The sequence below is a fragment of the Polistes canadensis genome, unplaced genomic scaffold, assembly GCF_001313835.1.
Source record: "Polistes canadensis isolate GaletaPanama2010 unplaced genomic scaffold, ASM131383v1 scaffold_11, whole genome shotgun sequence".
Classification (NCBI taxonomy): Eukaryota; Metazoa; Arthropoda; class Insecta; order Hymenoptera; family Vespidae; genus Polistes; species Polistes canadensis.
This window is the reverse complement of record NW_014569558.1, coordinates 808,087-827,698: the sequence shown is the minus strand read 5'-3', so window position 1 is coordinate 827,698 and position 19,612 is coordinate 808,087. Positions and strand designations below refer to the sequence as shown.

At 31.8% G+C, this 19,612-nt stretch overlaps 1 protein-coding gene across 1 annotated transcript; it reads right to left on the bottom strand.

The window, feature by feature from the left end:
• Positions 1 to 8,414: 8,414 nt before the first annotated feature.
• Positions 8,415 to 9,432, bottom strand: LOC106793070 (homeobox protein EMX1-like). Its single transcript, XM_014759681.1, has 2 exons — positions 8,772 to 9,432; positions 8,415 to 8,632 (listed from the first exon to the last, which is right to left on the bottom strand). The coding sequence occupies exons 1-2, from the start codon at positions 9,430 to 9,432 to the stop codon at positions 8,415 to 8,417; spliced, it is 879 nt and encodes a 292-aa protein (XP_014615167.1).
• Between the last annotated feature and the right edge of the window lie 10,180 nt (positions 9,433 to 19,612).

Sequence of the window (19,612 nt, the reverse complement as noted above, 5' to 3'; positions counted from 1 at the left end):
CCAGTTTCTTATTTGTTTTTTTTTTTTTTTCATTGCTTTTTCTTCTTTTCTATATATATTTTTCGTTTTATTATAATTATTAATTAATAATCGACGTGTTCTTTTTTTTATATTGCAAATAATTCGAAAATATTAATACGTGAGGAAACATTTGGTGCGAGACTTAAAAAATTTATTTCATTGATTAGTTTCATTTTGTTTAAAAATAAATTGGATTTCCGAATGGAATCTTTTCTTTCTTTTTATTATTTCAATAGCATTGTTTGAAAGAAAGTAAACGCGTGAAAATCGAAAAAGGAAACATGATAAAAATAGAAATGAAGAAATAAAAGGAAAGAAAGAAAGAAAGAAAGAAAGAAAGAAAGAAAGAAAAGAAGGAACAGAAAATCCGGACACGTTCGTAGCTACTTGCGGATAATTAATAACGCCGGGATCAAAAGTGCGGGCACTGAATGTTCGCTCATTCACAAACGATCTCTCTTCGGGGCTGGATGAATGCGGTCCAGATCGTTACAAGGGTATTCTCCGGGCGTGCCTCGTACGGGTGTCTTCGGGGTCAATACCGACGGTTTGTTGAATACAATTATTAATGCCATCATTAAGAGCATTTACCATTTTTAATAGGAACGATCGGCAACGTGCATAAATCACTTCCATCTCGCATCTTTCCTCGCTAGCTATCTTCCTTTCTTACCGTACTCTTTTTTTTTTTTTTTTTTTTTATTCCTTTTTATATTTGCCTCCCCTTTTCACCGTTACCACCCCTTTTAGAGAATTTCATTCTCAAGAAGAAGGAACGAAAAATCGCGAGTGTGTTTCCTCTTCTTCTTCTTCTTATTCTTTCTTTCTTTCTTTTTCTTCTTCATCGTCGTCGTGATAACGATAAGAGAAACGAAAGGAAGATGCAAAGAAGAAGAAGAAAAAAAGGAAAAGAAACAAAAGTTAAACGTTTTAACGATTGTTATTTACGACTTATTCGTTCTATCCAACTGAAAACCCTTAATTCGTTATCATCCTTTCGTTATCGTATCGTTTGACTAGTTAAACGCGAAAAGGGTTAGCGATAATTGCACGCCACCCTTCTACGTGTATGTACGATCACGTTGAACAAATATATAAGAGGGAGAGGTAAAGGGTTATCGTACATCCACCAACAACTTCATTACCAACGACCAGACAATTAGCTACTGTCGGTTTGTAAAATGGAAATAAAAAATAAAAAACAAAAAAAAACAAAAAAAAAGAGAAAGAAGTGGAGCAAGACAAAGTGGATACCTCGTAACGAGCACATCGAATCTTATCGTTCGAAAATCTTCGATATCGTGATATCGATATTATCTTGATTGAAGAAGAAGAAGTAAGCAATTTGCTTGGTACGTCGGATATCGAGGCTAATAATGGCGGATACATCCACAACTCTATCCTTCTTCGATTATGGATCTTAAAAGAGTTGCTTCGAGCTATCCGGATATCTTCTGTGGTTAGAACTGACCCTTATCGGCTTATTAAAAAAAATACGTGGTTGGCTTAGTTTATCGGATATCTTCTTATCAGATCTTTCTATCGGTTCCTTTTTTATGCAACGCGTTATATTCATTCTCCTCCGGTCCTCCTCCGTCCCCCCCCCCTCTCTCTCTCTCTCTCTCTCTTTATCCTCTTCTCCTTTCCCACTCTCCTTCATCTCGCTATACCTTATTTTTTACGGTCTTTTGAACGGCAGATCTTAACGTGGACCGGTCATTATTTAAGCGAGAGTAATAAAGTTACGCCACCAATTAGTATAATATGCATTCATGGACGTGTATATATATATGTTTTTGTGTGTGCATTAATGTCTATGTGTGTATATGTGTAAATGCGTATGTGCGGGAGCTATGAGAGAACTTCTATCGTTCTTAAGATCGACCTCTCTTTTTCATTGTTACGAGAGGTGAGGAAAGGGTAACGATATAGATTTAATTTTAATAAGATAATAAGTAATAGGTTTACGTTCGAAACATGCTTCTGCTTCTGCTCACGTCCGGTAAGTTATGAGAAGATCTCTAAGAAGTCCTTGATCTTTTGGTATATACATATATATATATATATATATATATATGTATATATATACTTATTTAATATATAATATTATATATTCATGCTGATGAATATTCGCGATGTATCTACGATAAAAGCATGATGAATATCTTTGCATAAAATTCTAAGAAAAAAAAAAAAAAGAAAAAGATCGATTGATCAATTAATTATTTTTATTAAATAAAATATTAATTTGTTATATCATTAGAGAGGGAAATCTAGATTTTAGAATATGTTTAAATATTATTTGAATATTTGTTATTCTATTAATAACTCGTTTAAATAACTTAAGTATATTATTGATATCAGATATAACACGGTTTCGCAAAATAAGTTGTACTGTCGACTAGATCTGACATTGCGATTAGGAACGTTATACTTAGGTGAGTCACAAACGTGTCATACGTTATCACTGTAGCGTAAAGTAGGAGAACAGAATGCATTCATCATGCACTTCATTTGTAATATCATTTGGAATATCATAACTCTATATGAGTTTTTAATCGATTTGACGCATGTATGTATTACACACAGTGACAGTTAAAGATAAATATTATATAATTGCTTTTTATTTAATCACAAGAGATCGAAGTATTTTCGTTAATAATATATGCAAATTTTTCTACTTATGATATCAACAAATTTTTGCGAAAAAAATATAATTAATAAATCGTAATAGAGTATTTTACAATAAAATTGATTGATAATAAGCAATACTTCATTTTATTTTTCTTTAAATAATTGTTCTATCAGTAACAATGATAAGTTAATAATAAATGAACATGTTTAAAAAAGATATTATAATTCGTTCGACATTATTAATGTTTATACTTTTTATTAGATACCAAAGGTTGTAATTAACTTGCAATCGGTAGCAGATTGTTGTAAAAAATCGTTTACGTGTTTACCACGAAGATAATTAAATGGCCTAGCATTGAAAGTCATTTATCATCGGTCCGGAGAAAAGTGACGTGTTCTTTCATTTACACGCCGATAATAAAACAAAAAAGAAATTCTTAAGCCTGTCAACATATGAATTTTAAGTTATTAAGAAATTTATTATCTAAAGAAGTATTGATAATTAAGATTAATGAAATCTAAATCAACACGCACATCAATCCGATAAAATAATAAATAATCTCTACTTTCGATATTAGCATTGAAAAACATTTCAAACGAATTGTGTGAACCCTGTGAACTATGAAAGATCAACAAGGTCGTTCGGTGAAAGATGATGATAGTTTATCCTACGAATAGATCATTCGAATCGGATTGGTGTTGACGAGAATAACCATGGTAGAATTAGACATAAAATCGCATGGCAAGGAAAGCTGAAGAAATGGAAGAAGGGGTGTGTGGATGAATGGATCGAGACGGAAGCGATCGAGAGAGGTGAGTGGGAGGTATGATGGCGGCTGCCAAACGGATCTCGGTTAGGTCCAAATAGAAATTCAATTGATCTTGTCCGGTAGTGTCAGGTAATCCATCTTGTTCCTTCCGCCACGTCTGGAGGCACGTCTAAGTCAGATCGGAGGAGGACTCGTTCGGGGTGAAGAGGACTGCTGAAACTTTCAGTGTCCTTCTCTTTCTCTTTCCCTCTTCCTCTCACTCTCTCCCTCTCTCTCTCTCTCTCTCTCTTTCAGAGTCAACCGCGACGCTTCGCCGACTACACGATTCCATTCCTCGGCAGAGGGAGAGAAAAAAAGAATAAAAGAAAACGGGACAGCTGTCCAGCTGACCACCAAACTACCCATTAATTACGTTCCTGGCTATTCACTCACACTCGTAAGCTTGTTTGTCTCTTACGTTCTAGTACTACGGTGCTGAAGGATGCGAAAGAAGAAAGGGAGATTCCTGCACCCTAAGTTTTGCTAAGTTTCCAACGTGGAAGCCTAGAACGAGAGGAACGATGGAACGAGCTATGTTAGGTAGATATAGAAAAGTTGCTTCTGCAAACCGCGAGACAATCTCGTCCCTTTCTCGTATTCCCTACTCCCTTCCCCTTCTGACTACCCTTCACCTAACCATACTTCCGGATTCTTCTTATTCTCTCGTCTAAACGGAATCGAGGGTTCGCTTTGGAGTCAAGCTGTGACGTAACTTCAGTGATTTATAGTCATCTAGCATTAATGCATTCACTCCTTCTCGTGTCGACGAAATCTTGCATAATCGATCGTTTATAAAAGATTATCCTTGATAATGTTTAGAAATTTCTTAGTTAGAGAGCTGAAATGAAATAAATACTCACATATGGAAAGTAGAAAAGCAAAATCATTTTTTAAAAAATTGTTCGAAGGTTTAAATAGTAGCTAACAAATCACAGATCGAATTAAGTCTTTTAGAGTTTTTATTAGCGTACGTGATGAAGTCAGTATTTTCTTAAACTATATGGATATGGAATTTTACTAATGGATAGGTAAGCTTTCTACTATTTTCACTATCCCGTAAACCTCTGAATTGAAGCTATAGCCTGAAGAGTTTTGCAATCCTATAGCTATCGGAGAAATATGAACAAACTTTTTCTTCAATTCAACATTATATATATAAATTTAGGATTAATTTTATTTATGTAATTTTTTAAATTAAAATTGCATATATATATTCCGATTTATTGTTTTTTTTTTTTTTTTAATAAACATACGAAAAAACAATTCTCGTCGGACGTATCAAACATTCAGGATGTCGTGCAAAATTTGGGAGTGGTTCGCATAACGCGTTGTTAACAGCAAGGGTTTGTAAGAAAGGGGAGCTGTAAACGCGGTGGTTGCGCTCCTTCGTACATCAGAAGAGCCAGCCTGCTTTCCGGTACACGCAAAAGTCTCATTAACTTTGGTCGCATGTTCTACGTTTTCTTTTCAAACTGTTCCACTTCTCGATGTGTCGACCTTACCATACTCTGAAATTTCACTGATATTACTGCATCGAGATTCTACCCATTGGCATTTAACTACATCTTTTAACAATACAATTAAAAGACACCCAAATCAAAACTTTGGAGATTTATTTGAAATCAATGAACACGTGATCATAAGTTACGAATCTAACATAAAAGAAATTTTCTTATTTGATCGAGCTCGCTTTTATTTAAAAAAAAAAATAATCATTTATTATGTAGGCTCAAAATTTTTCCGACCGCTCACGTATTAGTTATCTAATATTTTAATAGTCATCATTTATAATTATACGCGAATGAGTCGAAAAGTTCTGAGCATAATATAGAACCAATTATTATTTTTCGACTATAATAACATTTATTTAAACATAAAATTGATATTTTTGTTAAGATTCGAAACATTTCAATCAACCTTCGCAATTCTTTTAGCAAGTAGATAAAAAATAATATTTATCTATGAAATAAAATATATTAAAATAATACTGATAGAATAATTTTTATCATTTAATCTTACGTATTTGAAAAAAAAATAAACAAGATAAAACATCGCCGTAAAAACATTTCTTAAGAATATACAGATCGACAGTTTGTGCGAGCGTGCCAGGAGTCCGAGTAACAAACCGGGCAATGCATCGTTAGCTTGAACAGACTGGCAGATAAATGACGTGGTCGCCTCTCATCTGACGTGAATGAAGTCAGGATGGCTTTACCTACATGGATATACATGGATAGAAGCAAATATACGCCTATCCACGTAGACCACGACAACGACGACGACGAAGACGATAGGGAGGAGGATGAGGAGGAGGAGGATGAGGAGGATGAGGAGAATGAGAGCAACCAAGTCTCGCTATTCGAGAGTGATCCCAATAACCGGCTAATGATACTTTCAATGCCATCCGATAAACACACTTTCATAAGGCAAACCAACAAAGAAATGTTCCTTCGTTTCCGCAGTGGTATTCAAACCATTTTTCATTTTGAAATTATTTTAACAAAAACAATACTTCTAAATAATAAGATTTTTATTTTGTTTAATTTAAAAATATTATATACGAAGGAATAAAAAATAATTATTATCGATAATCATTATTTTCTTTGCGCGCCAATGATTTCTTAGAAATTAAAAATTAGAAATTATACAGTCTTCTCTGAAAAATTGATTACCAATATTAAAGTATTGCGTTTTTAAAATAATCGAAGAAGATACGCTGAAGTTGTGAAAGCTTGAAGATCACTGGTCGTCTGGAACGAAGCTCATTTACGTTGGACGTTTATCACGAAGGGAAACAACGTCCTAAAGACAAATATCTAATGTTCTCGATGCGTATTAATTATGATGTTTCATATAACGTTCGAGTATCGTTTAAAAATGTTTTTTATTATCTGAATCAAATTTTAATGCCTCTATTTATGTTCAATATTCGTTCATATAAGTACGCTAGTTAAATAATTAACAATTATAAACAAATTATCATATCATGTAAATATTGTATATATAGTATGTCGTCTTATTAAAGGTGACAGGTTTTTACACGAACGAAATAAAATAAAAATCATAGCGTTTCCAGATTTCAAACAAAAGGGACTGTATTTTGATAAGGGAAAAAAGGTTTATCGATGTTCGATTAAAGGATATCGATCCGAGATTTGTTCCCTGTAACGGGTGTACTTCTCAGTAAAGATATCTTTTTTGTTTGTTCGGTCTAGCGGAGCACCCCTCAGTCCGTACTCAGCAGGGGTGGGTCTACAATACTACGCGGCATACAGGATTGGTGGTGACAAAGAGAGGAGGAGGCAGATCAAGGAATAGAATTCTATAAATCTCATTTATCATATCCAACCCTGTCAATCTGCAACGCATCGATAGGACGATGGTTTACCGACACCACCATCACCACCACCACCACCATCACCGTCGCCACCACGAGTCTCCTTTATTATTCAATATATTTATTATTAAATCTACCATGGTCAACAAAAGATAAAAAATCGACTAGTTTAATTTTTAATATTTTTATTTAATCACCCTTACATTCTAGTCAATTGTTTAATACGCCTACCAACACCTTTTTGTGGTATATCGGACAAACATTAAAAAGTACTATTACAACCAAGGAAAGAATATCTGTTTAATTTCATTATTCATCTGTCATCTTAACTTTTATAACAAAAAAAAGAAATTGGCATTTTACGTTTTAAAGTTTGTTTTAGTGTGATATCTGTAAAAACAATCTCTATATATCTTCGGTTTATTAAGACAGATGTCAAAATATTCACCCCTTCCATCTTTTTTTTGTCTTTCGAAACATCGTATAAAATATTTTCTCATTATATTGAGTTTTATGTACAAACAATGTCAATTCGATTAGTTAGATCGTAGTAAAAGGAATATATTTTGACAAATACAAGTTAGTTTAACACAGATATACCAAATATTAGGCGTATAACTAATTAATGTCGTTTTGGCTTCATGCATTTGTAAATTATATATCTAATAAAAAAAACGACATTAATTGTTACTAATTAATTGTTACTTTTACTTTTAATGATTATTATTTATAACCATTAAAAGTTTTTCTTAAAATTTATGGTAAAAAAGGTGGTATTTATCTTTATTACTGTGTTTCTAATGAAACAATTGCACAGTAAAATACCAAAGAATATTGACTAAAAAAAAAAAAAAATCACACACACACACACAGTTTAATTAAAATCACACACAAAATAAATCTTACTAAATAATACCGTAAAAAAATAAAAAACGAATAATAATGAAGAATGAAAATTTGTGCACGCGCGAAGTACATCTTCAGCCATCTTGTCATGTGCCAAGAATGCAGATGCACTAACTTCTAGTTGCTCTGAATAACGCTCCATATCTTTACATCGCAATTTTTCAATTTCCATTTTAAATCATAGATAACGTTTATAAGAGCTAACTATTTACAAAAGATAAAACGAAGTACTTCATTATTATTAGTAATTATTTTTTCGACAAATCTGTCAGAAATGTGACATTTTTATACATATTACAAAAGTTACGATAAATATTGGTACGACAATCCCGTTCGGTAATCAACAGAAATATCATATTTTGTCTTGGCATAAAAATATATTCCGAATAATGTTTGAAGAAGTTGCAAAAGAAATTAACATTGTAAACGGAATAATTATAATTATCAAAAATATATACCGACAAAATATGCAGCGTGAACAGTTGAACCTACTAATATCTATTATCGTTTCCAATATTAGAAGTTTTTATCGTATATAAGAAATCTATCAAGAATATATAAAAAACTATTCGGCGGGTTAGCGCGTCGTCCATAAATCATAGTGGTTGCAGGTGTACTATTACTGGTAATTATGATGATTAGAAATTCTTTGGTTGTTTTCGTATAAAATATTTGGTTTTCCTTGATTTCTATTGTAAGTTACGCGATTATTGAAAAGTCGATTGTTTTTTGGTTTTAGTTCTTCTGTTCTGAAACCAGATTTTAATTTGTGTTTCAGAAAGGGACAGCAGAATCGCTAATTCAGCTTTTCTTGCTTTCTTTACGTAATTATTCTTCTTGTATTCGTCCTCTAAAGTTTTAGTTTGATATTTAGTAAATACCTGTCGAGATCGTTTCACGACTGTCTTTACGTTATCCATTCCTGCTGAAACAAAAAATGTTGGAATTTAAACATTATAATTGAATATTGAAAAAAAAAACAAAAAAAGAAAATAAGTACCATATTTAATAAATATAGTTGTTAATAAACATTTATAATATAATATTAAAAATAAGAAACTAACCTCTTGAGTTCATGGAATTATTGAACATTGAAATTTGTTGATTTTGACTATAGTTTTCTTGATTATTTGGATAATAAACTTGATTTTCGTAATTTGCGTTTTGAAAATATTCCGGCCCGTGATTGTAAGACCATTCATTCGAAGGTATTGCTTCAGTACCAATCCAATGAGGATTGTATTCTTCTGTAGTACGTGGTTCATGCTCATATTGAGGATAAACAACTTGTGAATGTGCTTCAGCATTTGAATACCCATTTAGCGTAAAATTAATAGAAGGTACTTGAATTTCACGGTAACTATTTTCCTCGTAATTATTTAATGAAGATGGCATATTGTCGGTATTTAAAGATGTTAACCAATTCCGCAACGGTGATAAACTAGTTGACGATGATAAATTATTCGACGATGACAAAAAAGCAGGATCTAAATTAAATGCCGTTAAATCGGAAGTATTTATCTCCTCTAAATTTTCATAATTGATCATCGAGAATCCGTTAAAATTACTTGTGGGAACTTGACCTTCTAGCATTTCAGCAGAGTCGTAAGATATATTGGTAAAATTGGAATTTTTCATTGTTGTACCATGATACAACTGCTCGTTATATAACTGTTCATTAAAGCACTGTTCACTGTAATATTGTCCATTATTATCATTGGCCATATCTTCATTACGTAATGCACACATTTTGTTATATTTTTCTAACAAACTTCACTTTACAGTTCGGTCGTGGAGAAAATTTATAAATTTAGTTATATTCTCCTAACAAACTCCACAAGACAGCTAAGTAAGAACTTCGACGCGAACAGGACAACGTCAAGAGGAGGACTGAATGCACCTGCTGAATGTTATGATTTCGAAAACAAAATGTCGCTTTTTGTGAAAATTTGTAAGGTCTCGGATTCAGGTTCAAAAGAAAAGGGACAGGAAAAGAGAAAGTTTTATGGTATATAATAAACACTTGAAAAAGCGTGGTGAATCTCCTCCGCTCCTTAAACTGTCCTTAAGTTTAAAATCAAGCTAAAATATTTTTTAAATACTTCCTTCTTCAATATTCTATTGTTATTAAGCTTTCTTCCACTTTCAACGCTATTGATACAATACCCATGTAGGCCACACCCCTTTATCCTCGTTCTCCGTTTATACTACCTATCTACATCTAACCACTCACCAAATCATTGTTATAGCGAGATTGATAGTATGTTTAAAAAAAAATATTTCTTAGTCTTTTAGTTAATTCCTGCGCTTAGATCGCGAACCTATATTTCGATTGGAAACATTGAATTATATTTTCTACCTGCTCCTATGTATACAAATTGTACAACAGACTTTTGTAAGGCTTCTGGAAAATTAAAACCGACCTTTAGTTTCTCTCTTCTTTTTCTATTGTATGAATAAAAGACTAGGATTGTTAAATTTATATCTTTCTTTTAGAAATGTCTTTTCAACATAATGTTGTCTCTTGTATATATACAATACATTTTCCAACTATTTTCTTTTAAGAATTTATTTTCAGTCAAGCTATAATAGACGGATTTACAGATTCGTTGAAAGACCAAACAGCTGGAGATCGCAGGTGTTATTTTAGGCTCGCATGTACGTGACTCGAAGACAATTAGATCCTTTTAAAGAAATGTCATTTTACAAAGATTTTTTTCATAAGGAATTCTAATATCATGTTTACTTACCTATCCTATCTTTTCAGGTGGTCGTGAATGCTTCAATCATGAATGTATGATGCTACAATATCTCATATCGTGTAACGTGAGTTTGAGTAGATCAAATTTGTGAACGGATAAATTCTGGCAATTAAGTGGTAGCTCAAAGCCCAGTTCTTTAATTAGAACAGCCATTTAACGAAAGAATCGTTCGAGGTTTACAAAAAATATCCATCTTCACCCTAGAGACAATTAACAACTCTTTACTTCGAAACTAAATAGTTTCACACAAAGTATTTCATCTTTTTCATTCGCTTGCTTAACTCATTATTCACCAAATGACTTGTAGAATCCTCAGTCCATTTAGATGAATTTTTATTTAAATGTTTTGATCTGTTTATATATGTTAATTATGTTTTTTTAGATTAAAATTTTCAGCTTCTAATATATTAATTCCCTTTTTCTCCCCCCCTCCCCCATGTTCTCTTCGTTCTTATCGATGCGTGTGCTCAGGTGTTACACGTATGGGTGAGAAAAAGTTTGCATGGGTTATTAGTTATTAAGTTTTCCTTTGGCGTTTTGGTCATTTTGTTAATGGTTGCACGATGTACTTTAAATCATGCATGCTATTAGATAGATAAAAAAATAAGAAGTCAGAAAACGAAGTATCAGTATCTTTTTTTATTCAATCAAGATATTTTTTTGAGAAATTAATACAAATTAATTTTTGTTTCAGGATCATCGATGTTGGCAAGATTTAACTCCACGCCATAAAAAATCTAAGAAAAACAACACGCGAATTAAGTCACGTGTGGATAACACACGCTTTACTTTTCTTTTAGAAAAAATCTAAATTTGTCAGTTGATAATTGACATATAGCAATTACATAGATACGAATGATATTAATACTTCTTTAGAGAAAAAATTGAAATTACCTTCATTTTAAAACTGTTAGATGCATTCTGGAATAGCTGGAATCCTCGGAACCTGGTAATCTTGAGAAAATAGATTAGTATTAAATCTTTAGAACTGTAGACCAAATTAAATTTTAATTAATTCTGTTTTTGTTAAAAAAAAGATACATAGAAAACAAAATTTATTTCTACGAAAAAGTTTTAAATTCTTTCTTTTTTCTTTTTCTTTTCTTTGTATTATATAAAATATAATATTCGAACATGACAAATGAATTTTCCTAATTATTTAAACGAAACGATTTTCATCGTAACCGCTGAATAAAATTGGGGATCACCGTTTGGTGAAATGAATCGTACGTACATACGTTCAAAAGACGACATATGTGCTCTTGTTTCCTTTCATTCGTTGGAAAAGGCAATAGGGAAACTTTGTTACCCAAGAGAGGGGTGGTGGTGTTCCAGCATCCATTTAGAAAAATTAGGAATATCGTAACCAAGCCAGACGGTACGCTTGCTATTATTCTCAGATTGATTTATATTTTGTTTGTTCTGCTCAATATATATCACTACTGACTTTTTCGATCCATGGATCTGTCTATTAGCGGCAAGAACGGTGAAACGTTCGATTCAAAATTTTCAATTGTTAAATTATTTGATCTGACACAGTTTCATTGTATGTAGACTTTTTAAATCCACTTTTACGATTTTCAAGTTAAAGATCATTAGATATGTATAGAGTTCTGGATTTATTCAAACCTTTTTAAGCTAACGGGTGAACATTAAAGATAAGTAAAAAGTAAATACACCTATGTCGTTCGTTCGTTCGTTCAAATAAAATGTATACTTGATCATAAATCACAATAAAGATAAAGGAAGGAAAGAAGAAAGAATGCATGCTCTGACACGAGACTGTAAATTTGAAAGAAAATACTTTGCCATTTGTTCACTAACTTTAGCAAAAAATTTGTACCTGTAGACAGGTATCTTCTACGTCTGTCAAGCAGATTTGACTGGTACTTTAAGGTAATATTCTTAAAAAAAAAAGACTGAAAGAACCTTTTCACCATTCAAAAAAGAAACGTCTCGAGGAAATTATTATATCGTCTATGCTCAATTAAAAGTCACAAACATTTAAGCTAATCTGAATTCTTACTCGAACAACAAATTTTACATTGGAAAAATATGCTTTTTATGGAGTAATTGCTAGTAAATTGGATTATTTATGAAATGTTAAGCAATGCAAACTACGTAAGTCATTTTGGGTTGAAAGCGTAGTTAGTGACTTTTGACTGAACAAAGACAACATTACGTCCAAAATAACTTTCAATTAGCTTCATATCAAAGAGAAAACTTTAGCTGATCTTTGTTCGAGGATTCATTGTTAAGTATCTAAGCGAATATAAATTCTTTTAACGCGTATTTCTTTCAAATCGATGGAAGAGAAGGCAACGATTATCCTCCATCCATCGAAAATGAAGTCTGCATTCGGAATCATTTGCGATTCGCCCTCCGGTCGGAACCCTCGACTCTTCCCACAAGTATCCCCCTTCGCGGATTATTATTTATTATCGTACGTCCAGGACTTGGTAGGACGTCTTTTCACAGACAATCGTAGATACTCCCATACGTGCATAGATACACTTACACAATAAGAAACTCGCTCGTTGCATCGTTTACGTGCCAATGTGTCTACGTCAGAGGACGCATGTCCATCCCGATCAGCCATTCGAATCCCCGTAGCTTTGGTCACCATGTGAGCGAACATTCAACGTATCCATTAATCACTCTACTTTTTTGACACTACTTTACTATTTATAGGTTGTCCGCAAGGACGTCTATTATTTTCACTTCTTTTTAGCGATAATTATTTTCGGCTGATCGATCGTTCATCCTTGGTTTTTAACTTTTTCTTAATTAACGAGATCTTATACACCTGTTTTGTTCGTTACTATCGATTCTTTCCTATAATTTATTTTAATTCTTCTTTTGTTTTTTTTTTTTATCAGGGCTATTATATAGTTTACGTATGACAAAAACCATATTTGGTCATTTCTTATTGCATGTTCCATTCACGCAGTCTCCATTTAAATGTCATTTTCATGGAACTAATTACTGACGTAAATAATAAAATTGTTGTATTATTTTTCTTATTTGTGCCTACTGAAAGATTTAAGTATGCATATATATGTAAAAATTGTTTATCTATAGTATTTTTTTTCTTACTTATCTAAGAAGATACGATCCACTCTACTTAATTCGTCCCTTTTCCTATGCCCTTATTTTTCTTTCCTCGACGATGCGTCGAAAAGAAAGTAGGATTAATGAAAATAGAGAATACGAGGAGGGACGCGAGGAGGACCGTGCTAAATGCACGCGTATATACGAGTGAGAAAAGAAAGAGAAGGTTCTGCAGCTTTGATTAATCGACGCCGGTCAGAGATTCTAGAGAAAGACGTCACTCGCAAGGCTGCCTACGTCTAGCCTTTGCCACGCATTGTGTTTATCTTACCCACTTACTTCATATCTTAATCCGACATCTTCATTTTTTCTTATGGAAAAAAGAAAAAAAAAATAAGTGTACGATGACGAGCTGTCGAATACACGAACGAACGATTAAACGATTTCATACGTTTTAAGTAAGGCTCATGTAATTAGTGATTATAACCGATTTCGTACTTAACAATTAAATTTATACCTTTTTTCTTTTCATTTTGTATATATATTTAAATATTATTATTATTATTATTATACAATTATTAAATATTATTATTATTATTATACAATTATAAATTATTGATATGAATTTTTTGTTCTTTTTTAAATATTTATTCTGTGCTATATAAATGGTCGTTTGTCGAAATAATATCTTAATAGTTCTTCTATTCATTGGTATTTGTAATAAAACATGTGCTGTGTCTTAAATCGTAACTACTCTCAGAAGTTTTTTAAATTGCATTGATATAACTTAAGGAAATATACTCTTCCTTTCTTTTCTTTTTAATAAATAAATAATTTATATGCATTTGTAATTTTGAAATATTTTAATAAGTTAAGAAAAATTAGAAGAGATTGGTTACGCAATCTTTGGACGGAAAATCGGATAAAAAAAAATGATTCAATGTTAACAATCCAAATATAGGTTCGCGTTCTATGCGCAAGAGTTAACTAAAAGACTAAGAAAAAATTTTTTTTTAAAACTGACTCTTTTAAATTATTATGTATAAATATTTATGTATGTTCTTATAATTAATTGAAAAATTATCTTAAACTAATAATAACAATTTAACGGTAGATCTCCCTCTCCTAAAGTTTGGGCCATGGTTTTCCCCTCTTCTGCAACTTCTTCACACTTATTGTTAGTTCCCAATATTTGCTCCCCTCTCACTCAAATCATTTCCCCTCTTCATCCCTTCTTCATCCCCCCTTCAACTTCCTGTTCGTGCTTCTCTCTCCCTCGAGCTATTCATCCCTACCTTAGACGACCCAATTCTTCCACCCCCTACCCCGTTTCTTAAAAAAAAAAAAATCTCTTCCATTGTTGTCCGATCTAGTATGCCGTTAATACTACCTATATATATATATAAGCTTTTTCGAAACCGATGTGATATTTTCCAAGGTTTACAGGAGTAGGGACTCCTAAATATCCTAGCAACACTAAGCAGCCAATAGAGGGTGCAACCAGTTATTTCCTTGATGCTGACCCATATGCATCGGGAGTTCTTTCGTATCTGTAAAGTGAAGTTCGTTAGGAAAAGAAAACTAAATGTATCAATCGGGAAGCGACGATATAACTTGTAATAATTGCGGGCCGGGTTATAGTGGACAATATAATATGCCCCCTTCGACGAGTACACCATCGGTATCATATTTTCCAACATCTCAAAACTTTCACAATGTGCCATCTTTATTAAATAATTATGAGGAAAATAGTTATGATAAAACTCAAGTACCTCCTATGAATATTATACCAAACGAATACTCAAATTCTGAATTACATTCAGAAGGTATATATCCTCAATATGAGTATGAACCAAGTACTACAGAAGAATACAACCATTGTAACCACGTGGCTTCTGAAACAACACCTTCAACAGAAGGGTTCTACGATCACGAGCCGAACTATTTACAAGATGTAAATTCCCAAAGTCAAATTAATTATTCCTATGACGAATCTATTTGTGGTCGAAATGAACAAATTTCAGCCAACAATGATTCCTTGATCTCGGAAGGTTAGTTCGTTATTTTTAATATTATATTATAAGAGTTTATTAAAAATTATATTTATTAAATATTATATTTATTTTTTTTTTTTAAATCAAATTATAATGTTTTAGCTTGAACTTTTATTATTTCAACAGGAGGGGATAATAACGAGGCTGGAACGAAACGAACGCGACAAATATATACTAAGGAACAAACTGAAACTTTAGAAGACGAATTCAAGAATAATACCTACATAAACAAGGCAAGAAGAGCTGAATTATCACAACATCTCTCTCTTTCCGAAAAAAAAATAAAAATTTGGTTTCAGAACAGACGAACTAAGAACAAAAAACAACAGACTTTTTAGCAACCATAACTGAAAACCAAATATCCAATATGAAAATAACCAAAGAATTTTGAACAATCAAAATTACCCCAATTACTCACAGAATATAATAAATTGTTTATATTACGCGTAGATATTTTAAATTAATACCCTCTGAAAATGATGAAATTTATGAATAAAAAATGAATCGGTTTAATTTTTGTCTTTTTTGCTTTTTTTTTACAAGAAGTCTTTTTTCTTAAATTTTTTTTAGAAACTTTTTTTCTTAAATCGGTATATTATATAAAATTTTGAGACTAAACTGGACACAAAAATTCAACATATTCTACAGGACAAAGATAGAAAACAAGAGAAAGCTACAGATGGATATAACTGAAGAAAAAAAAAGAAAAAGAGAGAGAGAGAGAAAGCGATATGGCGGCAAAATCCCAACAGCTGACCTGCAACCACCATGATTTATGGACGAACAAACTAAACAGCCGAATAGTTTCTTACATCTCTCAGGTATCCAAAGGTTCGGCTATTCACGCTGCATTTTGTCGGTATATTTTTACAGCAATTATTGTTCCCTCGTTTAAAAAATCAATTTCCAGTTCTGGAAACATACCAGTTCTGCCACGTCATCTAGAAAATATTTTGACGCTAAGAGAAAAATTTCATATTCTTGCTGATTAATGAACGTAATTACGTTCAATATTTTTCGTAAATACGTAATATGTATACAAATTTAACATCTTTAATTTCAATGAATTCTACACAAAAATTGAATACATGAAACTATAGATTTCATAATTTGTCAAAAAAATAATTAGTAATAATAATGAAATTTTTCTTTTTATCTTTTGTGTAAATAGTTAACTATTGTAAACGTTATCTACGAATTAAGATTGAAATAAAAGGATTGCGATGTAAAGATATGGAGTGTTATTCAGAGCAACTAAAAGTAAGGGTATGAACGTTGGAAAGGGATAACGCTGTGCAGCTGCGCTCTTCGCACGTAACAAGATGGCCGAAAACGTACTTCGAGCGTGCACAAGCATTCATTGTTCGTTCTTATTCGTTTTAAATTTCTTTACGATATTACTAACTAAAATTTGTTTTTGTTTGTTTGGTTAAACTGTGTGTGTTTTCTTTTTCTTTTATTACTCTTATTTTGTGGTATAACGTGCAGTTGTTTCAATAGAAATACAGTGATAGAAATAAGTGTAATCTTTGTAAATATAATTTTGTAGAAAAAGTTTTAATGGTTACAAATAGTAATCATTAAAATTAAAGGCCTAGTAACAATTAATATCGTTTTTTCATCAAATGCACAAAGCCAAAATGGCATTTTTTCACAAATGCATAAAGCCAAAACGACATTAATTATTAATACACATAATATTTGTAAAAACTATATTAAACTTACTTATATTTATGGAAACATATTCTTTTTACTACGAACTATAATTAATAGATTTGATATTTAGTTTTTACAAAAATATTTCAGTAAATGATGATTTTTAAATTAAAAACTAGACAAAAATGTATCGCTACGTGTTATTGTAAATATTATATAAGTTTTAACAAACAAGGACTATGTCAGAAATAAGTAAACTAAATCGAAAGAGTGAAAATATTTATATATTTATTTATCTTATATTATACAATTATTTATATTATAATTTTAATTAATTATGAAACAAATTATAGCATAAAATATATTTTTGAATTTATCTAATATTGCAATTATTTATATATTATAAAACTCATCTTTTAATTTATATTTTATTGCAATAAATTATATTACAATTATATTATAATTATATTGATTACTCTCCGTTTCAGGGGTTCGACGGGTTAGTTCCTATTACAATCGTTTAACACACACATAATTATAATATTATAATATAATAATTTAAAATATATTGTAATTTCTTTCGCTTTTGCGATAACTGGCACTTTTTGTAATAAAGTAACTTCTTTCTTTTATATTACTCTACTTTTTACGGGTTTAAGTCACATTTCTAGGAATGTCTTCTCACATTTATCTTACATTTCCAAAGAGACCCCCGCTGCGGCTTTTATTGCCTTTTTGAAGCAAGCAGGACACAATTTTTTTTTCAAATGGGTCACCCATCCATTTACTAACCGTACCCAACATTATTGAACCTTAGTGATCTAATAGGAATTAGTTCTTTCAACATGGTTAAGCCGTTGACAAATAAAATAATCAAATGACAATGTTAGATGAATAGAAATATTTCATTTTCAACGATATTTTTATACTACATTTTTAGAAAAAATTTGGGAGATTTTTTTTTTAATTTAAATCTAGCCAATTATTCACAGAGATGAATTTTAATTACAGTATATTCGTATGAGTGTTTGATATTAATTAGGAAGTAAAAAAACTACATTAGAAAATAGAAAATGTATACCTTTATGATAAAGAACGATTTGTCCGCAAAACGGGGGTTTAGGGTGAGGACGGGAAATGATTTGGAGGTCAATTGTGGCTGCTAAAAAAATAAAAAACAGAAAAATTCATGACTATACCTATAGTAGGATTGCATTAGATTCTTCATGTTAAACAAAATGTTCAATTTAGTTCTGTCATTAAAAATTATGTAAAAATAAATAAACGAATATCCAATTAATCCGAACACTTGAAAGAACATTATAATTTTCGTAGTCAATTAAATCGAAAAAAAAATGTTCCCGAAATGTTTATACTTTCTTTTCTATGCAAACGTAACATTTATGGTGGCCATTTGCGAAATGGTCGAAGGTTTTGAAGCTGGATACCCCATCTCCGGTTCGAAGGGTAAAACGGTGGGGGTAAAAGAAGAGCAAAAAAGGACCGAGAGGTTTCGTACGGTGGTATATAGGTAAACCTTCGTTATAAAAGAGTATGTGCTAGAAAAAGAGAGAAAGGGAGAGAAAGGGATAGAAATAGAGAAAAAAAAAAAAAAGAAAGAGAAAGCAGCCCTAGGACGAACGTCGGCGGCGGTGGTAGAGGCACGAGTTTGTCGGGAGTTGAACGAAGAGAGCGAGGGTCGATATTGTGCTTGACAGATAGTTTCCCATAGCTTGGGCAATCCATCATGGCCGGCACGCGGATACGTATTGGTTTTTCTGCACCGTGTCTTACCCCGTGAACTTCGAATTGAATATATTTTTTCCACGCTTCTCTCTTTCGGTTACGTGCATCAGCCTTTATCTGTGAAATACTTACGTTTATACATTTTAACAAATGTATACTTTTAACTAACGATTATCTTTTTTTATTATTTGTAACCAAAAAATTAATGTATAATTTGTAATAAAATCTTCTTGATGTCTTGTAATATATTATAATATTAACATATACAAAATAAAGAAGATCATTATCATAATCACGGTATACGTATAAGAGAATACGTATCGATCATAAGAATCAATTAATTTGAAATATCGTTCAACACCGAACATGTCAACGAATAAGACACGTCGATCATTCCTTTCGATACGATTGAAACTCTACTTTTATGATAATGACAGCTTAGTAAAGTCGTCATTTGGACATTCGATGGAGACAGCGAGGCGACGCTTACAGAAAACAAGATAGAGATGAATGAAAGGGAGGGGGAAGTAGTAGTACATAAAGCATGCTCACAGTCAACCTAAACTACAACAGATACACGTGTTTCTCGGCGGTTCTGCTTTATAACACGTGATTCATGAAGGTCTCGATACGTTT